At 41.7% G+C, this 13425-nt stretch overlaps 1 protein-coding gene across 2 annotated transcripts in view; it reads left to right on the top strand.

Moving 5' to 3' along the window:
- Positions 1 to 9870, top strand: part of cfap77 (cilia and flagella associated protein 77) — a 115805-nt gene extending 105935 nt beyond the window's left edge. For both annotated transcript variants that reach the window (XM_078425838.1, XM_078425839.1), the window contains one exon: positions 9748 to 9870. In XM_078425838.1, the coding sequence (XP_078281964.1) occupies positions 9748 to 9870 (123 nt within the window). The remainder of the gene's footprint in view (positions 1 to 9747) is intronic.
- The last annotated feature ends 3555 nt before the right edge of the window (positions 9871 to 13425 follow it).

The following is a 13425-nucleotide window of genomic DNA, read 5'->3' as shown; positions in this document are numbered from 1 at the left end:
GAACAAAGATTTAAAAACACTTTGCAGGGATATTGAAATAAGAACAGAAAGTGCTGGAAATTCTCAACAGGGCAGGCAGCAGCTGTGGAAAGAGAAGCAGAGTTAACTTTAGAGGCTGAGACCTTTCCTCAGAACTGGAAAAGTGAGAAAACTAGTTAGTTACGAAGCAACTTGTTGTAGTGAAGATGGAGAAGTGGTGGCTATAACAGAGGGAATATCTTTGCATGGGTAAGACCAAATGAGTTAATGTGGCAGCTTGAGGCACACTATGATTCTTTTTCTGCAACTGAAGATACATCGAACATCGTAAGTGCCCAGTTTCCCTTCAGTCTGAAAGGGGTGCTATTTGGTAGGTTAATCATCTACGTTAAATTATTTCCCATTTTTGTGTATGGCAGGAGAATCAGGGTGGGGTTAACCGCTATGTGAGGGAGAATGAGTTCCAGGGAAATAAGTGGTGGAGATGGATTGCCATGAGAGGCAGTATAAGTGTGGGGCTACCCCATGCACAGCACTTTCAAAATATTTGGAGAATTTCATGCCCTGTCGTCCAAGTTTTAATTAGTTCCCTAGAAAGTGCATATCAGTGCATATCAGTATCAACACAATTAACCATAAGAAATTTAACATCTATTTGCCTTAGTCCAGAACTTTTTTGCCTTTGAATCAGAATGTTACCTATCTTAATACCACAAAGGAATCTCAACATATAATGTATGATCTGCGTTGTTCACTGTTATAGTGTTATCCTTCAGATAAGTTGTTAAAACAAACTCCTGCGTATCTGTTCATGCAAGTAAAAAATGCACAATTCAAAAGATATCAGATGTGTCCCAATCAACATTCCTTCCTCAAAACTTCACCAATGGCTTTTTTGGCAATTTACTGTACATGATAGCTGCATTAGCTTGCACGTCAAAATTACTGTAGCTAATTCCTTGTGTTTGACACTTGAAAATATTTTGATGACTAAAAGGAAGATGTTTTTCGAACTGATGAAAGAGAATGAAACTGTGACATCCCCTCTTTTGCACCAAGCTGACATGTAAATGCTTGTAAATAAAACAGTCTTTAAAATAATGGACAGAGAATGCCATGCAAATGCATTAAATGTTCAATTACTACCAGCAGTATTTTTTAGCCTTGGCTCTACTGGAAATAGAAGCAGTAATTATGAAACAATTAAAGTGCTCAGAACAAGGTTTGCAGCACCACGGTAGGGAGAGAATCATTTTGGTAGCATCAAGATCCAACTCCCTGTCAAAGTGTTTTAACATCAAGAGCCAACTCCCTGTCAAAAGTATGGTGTTCACAATCTATCGTGTGCTTATTAATTATCATTTTTACCATTTCGAGTTCACATCCTAGGCCATTCTAATAAAAAATCTACGATCTATCTTCCCAGGCATTGTGTGATAAAAATACAATCTGACCTCTGAGGTGAGTATGTAAACAAGCTAAGAATTGAGTATGGAAAAACAACTAACTTCTCCAATATCCTCCCAAAGAGGCCCGTAGTTTCTGGTTCACATTAAATAATGAAATCCCACAGAGAGATATCCCAACATGATTTCTAATCAATTAAATTAAATCAGAATGCTCAAGGAAAAGGTAATTGAAACCTTTCATGGCAGGAAACATCCTCTCCCTCTCACAGAGGAAATAAACCCAACCAGTTTCCAGGAGGTCCTCAGGTAGAATGTGGCTGGTTTGGATTGTGCCTGCCATTGGCCAGCTCTGCTGGACTTAATCCAGGGTATGTGCAGGACCATGATATATGACTGCCACTGCCCAGTTTTCTGCCATGAGCTTGCACTGTTCTTAAAAGGGAGAAAGGTCAGCCAAAAGAGCATAAAAGTGCACCTCATTAGAAAGGACTGCAATTCTCACCTCTGTAAAATTATCCCTCAGCTTCCCGGGATCCGAGGGGTAACATCCTAGCCTGCCTAACCTCTTCCTTTAACTTATGCCTTTGAGTCATCGCAGTGAAGAAAGCAAATGGCATGTTGGCATTCACAACGAGATAATTTGAGTATAGGAGCAAAGAGGTCCTCCTGCAGTTGTGCAGGGCTCTAGTGAGACCACACCTGGAGTATTGTGTGCAGTTTTGGTCTCCTAATTTGAGGAAGGCCATTCTTGCTATTGAGGGAGTGCAGCGTAGGTTCACGAGGTTAATTCCTGGGATGACAGGACTGTTATATGAAGAAAGAATGGAACAACTGGGCTTGTATTCACTGAAATTTAGGATGAGAGGGAATAGAAACATAGAAACAGAAAATAGGTGCAGGAGGAGGCCATTCAGCCCTTCGAGCCAGCACCATCATTCATTGTGATCATGGCTGATCGTCCAATCAATAGCCCGTGCCTGCCTTCTCCCCATATCCCTTGATTCCACTAGCCCCTAGAACTCTATCTAACTCTCTCTTAAATCCATCAGTGATTTGGCTTCCACTGCCCTCTGTGGCAGAGAATTCCACAAATTCACAACTCTCTGGGTGAAAAAGTTCCTTTTCACCTCAGTTTTAAATGGCCTTCCCTTTATTCTAAGACTTTGGTCCCTGGTTCTGGACTCGCCCGACATTGGGAACATCAATCTTATGGAAACATATTAAATTATTAAGGGATTGGACAGGAAACATGTTCCCAATGTTGGGGGAGTCCAGAACCAGAGAATAAGGGGGAGACCATTTTAAACTGAGTTGAAGAAAAACTATTTCACCCAGAGAGTTGTGAATTTGTGGAATTCTCTGCCTCAGAAGGCAGTGGAGGACAATTCACTGGATGCATTCAAAAGAGAGTTAGATAGAGCTCTTAGGGCTAGCAGAATCAAGGGATATGGGGAGAAGGCAGGAACGAGGTACTGATTTTGGATGATCAGCCATGATCACATTGAATAACACTTGAAGCTGAGGGTCAAAGGGTCGAATAGCATACTCCTGCACCTATTTTCTATGTATTTATGTATCTATGTAAACATCTTCATAAATCTTCTCTGCATTCTTTCCAGCTTAATGCCATCTTTCTCAAAGCAGAATGTCCAAAACTGAACACAATACTCCAAGTATTGCCTCATCAATATCTTGTATAACTGTAACATCACGCTCCAACGTCTATACTCAATTCACTGACTGATAAAGCTAACATGCCAAAAGCTTTCTTCAATACCCTATTTATCTGAGATACCACCTTCAGGGAACTATGAACTTGTATTCCTAGATCCCTCTGCTCTACGGTGCTCTCCGGGGCCCTGCCATTCACAGTATAGGTCCTGCCCTGGTTTGACTTCCCAAAATGCCACTCTTCACATTTATCAGAATTAAATTCCCTTAGCCATTCCTCAGCTCACTGCCCAGTTCATCAAGATCCAGTCATTGAAAGATACAGCATGAAAACAACCCCTTCAACCCATCAACCATCAAAGAGCTATTTATACTAAGCCTACATTTGTCCCTTTTGCTCCACATATTCTCATTGATTTCCCTCAGGTTGTACCACTGTATGTACTTAATAGTAGGCAATTAATCCACCAACCTGCAAACCTCTGGAATGTGGGAGGAAGCTCATCAACCGTGGGAAATCCATGTAGTCACAGGGTGACCTGCAAACTCCACATATCCAGCACCCTGGTTTAGGATTGAACTCAATCTCTGGTGCTGTGAAGTAGTGGTTCTAACAGCTGTGCCACTGTGCCACCCTCATGCACTAGAACATTCCTGTAAAATAAATGAAATCTATTGAAGTTGCAGCTTTAGTTCTTGTAAATAAGTAATATAGATAGCTATAAAATAAAATGTAAAAACTGCAAACTCAGCTTCAAGTGTTATTTTTCAACTTCTTATCCAACCAACATTGTTTAGACTACAGCTGTGAATAATTCTGATTGAATCCTGTTAGAGCCTCCAGCTGATCTGATTGGTTTCATTAACTTTCATTCCTGCCCTATCAATAGCCTGATCAGAATGTTATCCAATCAAACATGGCAAAAAGGCAAAACATTGCAGATGCTGGAAATCTGAAATAAAAACATAAATGTTGGATCTTCTCAGCAATCAGCCAGCATTCAGAGAGAGAGAGAGGAAGAGAGGAAGAGAGGAAGAGAGGAAGAGAGGAAGAGGAAGAGAGGAAGAGGAAGAGAGGAAGAGGAAGAGAGGAAGAGGAAGAGAGGAAGAGGAAGAGGAAGAGGAAGAGGAAGAACGAATGAGCTGAAACTCTGCTTAGTCCATTTCCTGCCCCGCAAATGTGCAAACAGACCTGCACTTGTCCCTGGCACTTTCTGATTGAAGATGCAACTTCCAATTTCATTGAAAACCTTAGTTTTCTTTGCACTCTCCTGGCAAGCCTCCGATGAGCATGGAACGCCGGTTGCTAGCTTGAAATAAGAGCAGAATGTGTGCAGCATGAACGCATCCTCCACTGTTCCAGCACCACTTCCATTGTGCTTCACAGGGGTTACTATCATGGACTGTAAACCAACATCTTTACCCCAGTCGTAAACATTAACGCTGTACACTGCTTAATGCAAGCTGCCTGTTGCTTGTTAGTTCTCCAATTGTACAATTTAAAAGCACGTTCCAGCTACAGCAGCTGGTGGCACAAGCATCTAATCTTTGGTGTCAAGATGTTTTCTCGTGTCAGTAATCTGTTTAACTGCGTTTTACATAATTTTCTCAAGATGTTAGCATGTTGACATACCTTTGAACCAAAATTACTCATTTATTTCCTATGGTGGCCAGCACTGGTCCAATCAGCCCATGGGGAGCTGAATGTGGGTGGAAGTGAACAAACGCCAGTCATCCCTCCGTCAGCTTAGGACCAGAACCATTCAATTTTCACCCCAAATTTTTTGTTCCTTCTCAGTAATTCCCCTGGAATGTTAAGATCAGGAAATTGAACCTTTCAGAGGAAGTGATACATTCTTCACTTATTTGACTCACGAGGAAAGCAATAAGTGTTGAGGAGCACGCCAACTAAAGAAACCTTCTACCCAAGGGCCCAGTTTTAGACTTAGGGTCAATTCAGTAATCCTCCTTTTGGCTCCTGAAACCAACTATGGATTCAAACTGGCTCAGTGTGGTCTGCACACCTCAATAACACTGATCGGTTTTGAAGCCTAACAATTCTCGTCGTGGTATGAACATACAGATAGTTAATCAAGGCCTTGCAGGCTGTAGGAAAGAAATATAAATCACCTGCCAAGCTTTTTGTAGTCATATTGAAAACACTTTTCGGTGTGAGAAGAAAAAGCTTTCAATTTTGTCAGACAGATTTTGAAGTAAGCCATAATCATCAATAGGCCCAAAGAAAGTGATGAGGCTTCTCACCTGGGCTCCGAGCGCAAGCCTCCAATTAAAGAAAAATTGTTTGTTTTTAATGGTCTTTTACACTGACAAGTGGGCAATCATTCCAGCACCGGTAGCTGTCAGGGATCCAGGAAAATCCTCAGTTGATAATGCCCAATGCTTCCAATTAGGAGCAGAGCCGCTCCTGGAGCGCTAACGATTCCCCAGTCTCCACAGGCCCTCGATCAGACTTTTACTGCAAATTACTGACACAAAACAACTTGTATTGATGGCGGAACATGTCGTCCGTGGCTGCTGAGTTTAATGAGGCGATGGAAGTTTGGTTTTGCTGAATTTCTTTGTTTGACAGCTGCTTGGGAAGAGGAGTGTTGACCTTATAAAAGATTTAGTGATTCTCATTATATTCTGTCAAGTAGTAGAGTGATGTGTTTCTAAGTAATTTGCATCCAGGCTCCTTGTGCATATTTTTGCAGAGCATTTCTATATCAAAAAAGTAACTGTTGCAGTCTCTCCATCATTTTTTTTAAAAGTGGTTGTCCGAAAACTGCTTTCTCATGCGAGGGTGGAGGAGAGTGAAGTAATGGAAACAAATATATCTGTGCCAGTGTCCACCTAGAAATGGAACTTAGAGTTTTAGTTTTTCGTGGATATATTATAAAACTAACAACATAGTGGCAGATGGTGTACACAGCAGGGAATACTGGTGATAAGAGTGGCTCTGTATCTGTGACGTTTTCTGACACAAATCTAGACCACTTGCCGAACAAGACTGTAACTATAATAGGTTTTGTGGGTGTGATTATTTTTAACAGGTTGTCAGCAGCTCTTGAGAATTGTTGATAATTTTTCCTTTTGTTGTTTTTCTGTATGATGGACCATGCTGGATTATCAGCGGTCTGTGACTACACTCTTTGGTGGGTGGGTGGGAATACAACAGAAGAATGCAATTAGTGACAGCAAACAAGGTGTAATGTCTTCTTGCTGGCTATTCAATCTGTCGTCCTATTACTGTTGTGGCCTGAATAGCCGAGGACAATTGTTCTGGTGGCATCACTTGGGCAATGTCACACAAAGCACCTGAAAATGAGGGAGAGCCAATTTGGAGTATCTCAGTAACTGGAGCCTATTTTTGTTGGATACATTATATTTCAGAAATATTTCCTCATTCCATTTTAAATGAACAACATTACAGCAATGACTCTAGTTAAAAAAATGTTATTTTGACTATAAAGCACCTTAGAGCATTCAGAGGTTGAGAAAAGCACTATATAAATACAGAAAATGCAGGAAAGAGTCAGCAGGTAAGGCAGTATCTATGGAAAGAGAAACTGAATTAATGATTCAGGTTGAAGAATCTTTGTCAGGACTGGGAAAGTCCGAATTCTGATGCAGTGAGTATTCTCAGTATTTTCTGCATTATTTCATCTTATTTTCATTTTCTTTTGCTGAATTTTTTTCACTGTGTAAAGCATTTATCTCTTTGAGTTATCAATTTATGCAATATTTTTATTTGTAATTATCCACTGACATCTCTTGTGATAATTCCACTGACTCATTTCCCTCTACTTCCTGTTTTTTCCTATTGATTATAACAGGTGAACGTTGCAGTGGTATGTTTTTGTAGATTTTGAAAATTTATTACATGGGTGATAGCTGTTTATTCCATCTTTATCACATGAGCCATAGACTAATCCTACCTCACAACCATTGGTCTGTATCGCTGGTGCCTGCAGCACTACAAGAGCTTGGCCAAGCAATCTTCAACATGACCAGGGTTTTTTAACTTGCAAGGATTAAAATGCAAATTCCACATTTTTAACAATAAACATCTAAGGTTTTCTAAACTTCTGTTTATGATTTTGTGGTTAGGTAGTGAAATGTCAGTGTGGATTGAAATTTATAACTCTCTTTTGATCTTATTCCAATTGTGGATTCGCTGGAATTCCAAACTAAAAGTTGGAAATAGCCAAATGATCAATTCTACACTTTGGAGATTGTAACTATTCATATGTTCCTGAGATTTACACAATTAAGACAAAGGTATATCAGAGATTGGGGTATCACAAAATGCTGGAGTAACTCAGCAGGTCAGGCAGCATCTCTGGAGAGAAGGAATATTTGACATTTCGGGTCGAGACCCTTCTTCAGAGATTGGGGATAAGAGTAACATCACTGCTCTGGTTGTGTAAATATTGCAAGCTGTAAAATATTTGTCAGCTGTTTACATATTATCATTCAATTCTAGATTGGTTGTAACCATCAGGCTTGAATCAAATCATGTCCATTTTGGCTTCTTCCCAAAGTGAACCACAGTGACAAACCAAATTACTCTGCTCTTTGTGACTGGGAGTAACAACAGACCCCCTGTATACACACAAACTTAGGTCATGGCAAAATGCTGCATTACAGAAGCATTGTGCAGCATCTTTATTACTTTGGGTTCTAAGTGACCCATACCCAAAGCCACCAAAAATCTTCTCCAGTCATTTACTGACTTATAACTCCTCTATGGCGCACCCTCAAAAATCATCAATAAACTTCAATACATTCAAAACTCCGCTGCCCGTCTACTCACACACACCTCGATCCGTGACCATATCACCCCCGTACTTTATAAACTCCACTGGCTCCCCATCCCCCAGAGAATCCAGTACAAAATCCTCCTCATAACCTACAAAGCCCTCCATAACCTGGCCCCATCCTACCTGACCGACCTCCTCCACAGGCACACTCCTACCTGCACCCTCCGCTCTGCCGCTGCCAATCTCCTATCCCCCCACATCCGGACCAAACTCAGATCCTGGGGGGACAGGGCTTTCTCCATCGCTGCTCCCACCCTATGGAACTCACTACCCCAAACCGTTAGAGACTCCTCCACACTCTCCACATTCAAAACATCGCTGAAGTCTCACCTGTTCAGTACTGCCTTCAACCACTGAAGGTCACCTCACCTTCTGTCTCCTTTCTCTGTTCATTTTTTTATTTACTTATTTATCTATTTATTCATTTCCCTATGTTCTCAAAATCTCTGTAAAGCGTCTTTGAGTATATGAAAAGCGCTATATAAATAAAATGCATTATTATTATTATTATTATAACAACATTAGGGAAAATGTCGTCATAAGATTTTCTGTAAAGGATTCCAATTCGCCAATGCTCTGTTCTCCAAGAACATTCCGTAACCGGGCATGGTTTCAACAGCATTATTGCGGAGGACAAGTGAAAATAACTTCCTCTGGCAATGAAGCCATCGTGCATCATACACCATGGAACCACACAATACTGGACCAATGGATGTGCTGGACTGTAGTAGAGTAGCCAGGGAAATAAGATAGTTGTGTTGTGAACATCCCAGGACTTGTTGCATTAGTTAGTTAGATTAACACAATGAGTGCAATATTATAAATAGTTTTGTTACCTTAAAATTATCTCTCTTGTGATCATTGTGACATTATTCTTCAAGCAAATCCTCTGCAGCTCATTCTATGGATGTAACACCCTCTGTGTGAAAACTCCCTCCCTCTGATTCCTATTAAATCTTCCTTTCACGTTAAACCTATGCCCCCTAGTTCTTGATTCCCCTTTCCTGGTGAACAATCTTTGTGCATTCACCCTATCTATTCCCCTCAAGATTTTATACACCTCCGTAGGACCACCTATCAACTTCCTTTGCTACTAGTCTGCCCAGCCTCTCCCTATAGCTCAGGCCCAGTTTGTACAATTTTATTCGTTTTTCTATTTGAATGCATTGTTTGCTGTTGTAGCCATTTCAGTCAAACAATGATGAATAATGGCAGCAATCAAACAAATGTATTTTTTTATCTGTCTCTTCCTTTCCTTGCAACATTACTTTTGGTGAAATTTGCACCATTTCATTGAATTACTATCATATGTTCATTTCTTCTTATGAATGGAGAAATAGGAAACTTGAGAAAGGTTCCTCAAATTGTAGCTTTAAAAACACACAGAAAAATAGCAGAGAATTCAAAGAAAGTAGCATCAAAGTAACAAAGGGAAGAGTTAAACAATCTTTCAGTTAGCCTGAATGAAAGGGTATCAGGAAGCTAGAGAACAAAGCTATAAACCTTGTGATTGTCTTTTCAAAATTAATGCTACAGAGAATTTATGTTCAAAAAGATACATTGGTTTGAAAATTTAAAAAGCAATCAAATGTTTAGTTTAGTTTAACTTAGAGATACAGCATGGAAAACAGGCCCTTCGGCCCACCGAGTCCGCACCGAACAACGATCACCCATTGTGAAATTATGAAACTTAAACTGTCTTTATTAATTTTTATTTAAACGGGTTTGTGTCCTTTTCTTTCAAAGGCTGCAGGTCATGGAAACTACTCTTTAATTATCAGACTGGACATTGACGATGATTTCTTTAGGCAGGTTACCTTTACTGACTGACCAATCATGGGTGTAACTTTTGCTTGTTTTTGCAGATTGGCCCTCACCTGGATACATTCCGGAGTACTGAAGCCCGGCATGCAGCTTTCAGAGCAAACTGGCTGGATTCTGCAGCAAGGAGAGGTCCCAATGGCGAAGGCATTTATGCCCTTAATTAAATCCATCCCTAAACCAATTAATTGTTGCAACTTGCAAATAAATAGATTATAACTTGTGCGCATTGATTCTTGAAATATGAAATGATTTTAATATGTAGTCAGCATTAAATTAATTCTTCAGTTATCTGACTACATTGGGTTTGTTTGCAAGTTCATGCTGCCAGTGAGCTACAGAATGGGCTTTACTTCACAAAGCAGCAGCTGTTCACAAGGTTGGGCAGATTGTGAAACAACCTGAAGTTCTGATACAGTCTGCCTTGAAGAAACTCTGATCAACTTTCCAGTAAAAAACTTAACAATTCTATATTTACTAAATATCGATAACCTGATGAAAGATAACATCTCTAAGCCATATCGTAAAAACAAAAACTTCTGGTGAGTTTGGACCCAGGGGCAGTGTGGGATGGGAGGAGAAGTGCAGAAAATTAATGCTTCTGCCTTAATGTGTCATGAGCATGAGCCAATCCCAAAGACATTCAATCGATGTCTGACCCTGGCCACGCTGCCAATGCAGTAATTTGTTGTAATGCTGTAATCATGACCATCTCCAAGAAAGGAAACAAATCGACAGTGGTAGTGAGAGAGGACTCACTGCCGATACTACTCAGGTCCAAGGCAAAAATCAGATACATTAACAAAAAACTTCAAACTAAATAAAACACATTCTATGATTGACTTTCTCCAGGTCAAATTAGGTGTATGCTGTTCCCTATCTGTTACTTGAGGTTGGTGTAGAGGCATAGAACAGAGGATATGGCCAGCACTCCAAGTTCAACTCACGAAGCCAGGGAGAGGGGTAGTAAAAGATAACACCATTTAAAGAAACAGTTAGATAAGCCAACTGCATATGCCATGGTCAATAGGTGTGTCATAAAGCCTTGGTGTGCTGCCCAGTGAAAATTGTCTGCTGAGCAGTGTCAAATGTTCATGCAATCTAACAGCATTTTTATCATAGCCGCATATACTCATGAGTAATGCAATGTAATTTACAATGGCAAGCATAAAAATCTACTCATATCTTTAAAGAGATTACACAGAGAAATAGCACAATTGATGATACTCAGTCACTTAATAACTTCTTGAATAGACTGTGGGCAGCTTCACCACACTGTGAAAATGACACTTCAAATTGCCAACATGTGCAGATTACCTGTGTAGGAAGGGACTGCAGAGGCTGGTTTACACCAAAGATAGACACAAAATGCTGGAATAACTCAGCGGGAAGGCCGCATCTCAGGAGAGAAGGAATGAGTGACATTTTGGGTCGAGACCCGTCTTCAGACTGAGAGTCAGGGGAGAGAGAGAGACACAGAGCGATGGAAGGGTAAGGTGTGAAAACTAGACATTAAAGGGGACGAGGCTCAAAGAAAATGTATAATAGATCATTGTTAGCGAGGGAAAGATGACAACGAAGCATCCAAAGATAAAATTAAATCAGGAGGACAGTCAGACTGGTCAGAGAACTAGTTAGAGAAGTCAAAAAAGTTAGCGAAGTCAATATTCATAATGCTGTGTTGTAAGCTGCCCAAGTGAAACATGAGGAGCTGTTCCTCCATTTTGCCTTGGGCCACGCACTGACTCCGCTGTCCAGTACAGAAAGTCAGGTCCAGGACATAAAGGTCAGTATGGGAATGGAAGGAGTGTTAAAGTATTTAGTAACCGGGAGTTCATGTAGGTTTAGGCGGTGTGAGTAGAGGTGTTCAGCGAAACGATCGCCGAGGCTGCAGTTGGTTTCACCGATATATAGGAGTCCACACCTGGAACAGTGGACACTATAGATGAGGTTGGAGGTGGGCAAGTGAACCTCTGCCTCACCTGAAAGGACTGTCAGGGTCCTTGGACAGAGTCGAAGGAGGAGGCATAGGGACAGGTGTTGCATCTCCTCCAGTTGCAGGAGAAAGTACCTGGGGAGGGGATGGTTTGGGTAGGAAGAGATGAGTTAACCTGGGTGCTGTGGAGTGAACGGTCTCTGTGGAAAGTGGAAAGGGGTGGAGATGGGAAGATGTGGCTACTGGTGGGATTCCATTGGAGATGGTGAAAATGTTGGAGGATTATGTGCTGTTTGCCACAGCTGATGGGGTAAAATGTGAGAGCTAGGGGGACTCTGTCCCTGTTCCAACTGAGGGAACGGGGAGCAAGAGCGGAGCTGCAGGATATCGAGGAGATTACCTGTCTGCTTGCATGATTTGTTAATACTCATCCAAACATAGGTTCGACTCCCAAACGGGAAGAGGTGAAATGTGATGTTTTTAGTTTAGCTTTAGAGATACAGTGCAGAAAGAGGCCCTTCAGTCTGCCGAGACCGCACCGACTAGTGATCCCTGCACATTAACACTATCCTACACACACGAGGGACAATTTATAATTACACCAAGCCAATTAACCTACAAACCCGGAGGTCTTTGGAGTGTGGGAGGAAACTGAAGATCTTGGCAAAAATCCATGCGGGTCATGGGGAGAACGTAAACACTCCTTACAGACAGCACCTGTAGTCGGGATGGAACCCAGGTCTCTGGCGCTACAAGCACTGTAAGGCAGCAACTCTACCGCTGAGCCACTGTGCCGCCCTCTAAAAGAATGTCCCGAACACTCTAGGAGGATGTGGGTAAGAAGGAACTGCAGATGCTGGTTTACACCGAAGATAGACACAAAATGCTGGAGTAACTCAGCAGGACCAGCAGCATCTCTAGATAGAAGGAATGGGTGACATTTCGGATCGACACAGTCTGAAGAAGGGTCTCAACGTGAAACGTCGCCCATTCCTTCTATCCAAAGATGCTACCTGTCCCGCTGTGTTACTCCAGTATTTTGTGTCTATCTTCACTGTAAGAGGATGTTACTTCATCAGAAGAAAGCATGAAGGGATCAAGAGGCAGTGAAGTTGGAGAAATTTGCTACATTGAGATGTTGGACAGTTGGCAAGACCCTAGCTATGTTGTGATTGAAAATGAGCACAAACCAAACGTTTTCAAATAATTTCCCTCCCTTTTAATCACAAAATGCTGGAGTAACTCAGCAGGTCAGGCAGCATCATATCATCATATTGTAGTGGCCTGGCGGAGGCCAGAGAAAAGGCAAGACGCCAGGCAGTGTTTAGATTCTTTATTAGGCTGTGAGCTGGTGCCCACAGCATAGTTCTCCAAGGGATGATCCACGCCTTCCCTTGGTCTGGCTTTTAACTCCTTTCACCTGTCCGTCACGTAACGAGGGGGCTGACCTGAGGAGTGGCCTGATCCGCCACAATATCATATATATACAGCCGGAAACAGGCCTTTTCGGCCCACCAAGTCCGTGCCGCCCAGCGATCCCCGCACATTAACACTATCCTACACCCACTAGGGACAATTTTTTACATTTACCCAGCCAATTAACCTACATACCTGTACGTCTCAGGAGAGAAGGAATGGGTGACGTTTCGGGTCGAGACCCTTTTTCAGACTGATGTCAGGGGGGCGGGACAAAGGAACGATATAGGTGGAGACAGGAAGATAGAGGAAGATCTGGGAAGGAGGGGGGGAAGGGAGGGTCAGAAGAAACTATCTAAAGTTGGAGAAG

Source organism: Rhinoraja longicauda, chromosome 31 (assembly GCF_053455715.1).
Source record: "Rhinoraja longicauda isolate Sanriku21f chromosome 31, sRhiLon1.1, whole genome shotgun sequence".
Lineage (NCBI taxonomy): Eukaryota > Metazoa > Chordata > Chondrichthyes > Rajiformes > Arhynchobatidae > Rhinoraja > Rhinoraja longicauda.
This window is presented reverse-complemented; position numbering and strand designations above follow the sequence as displayed.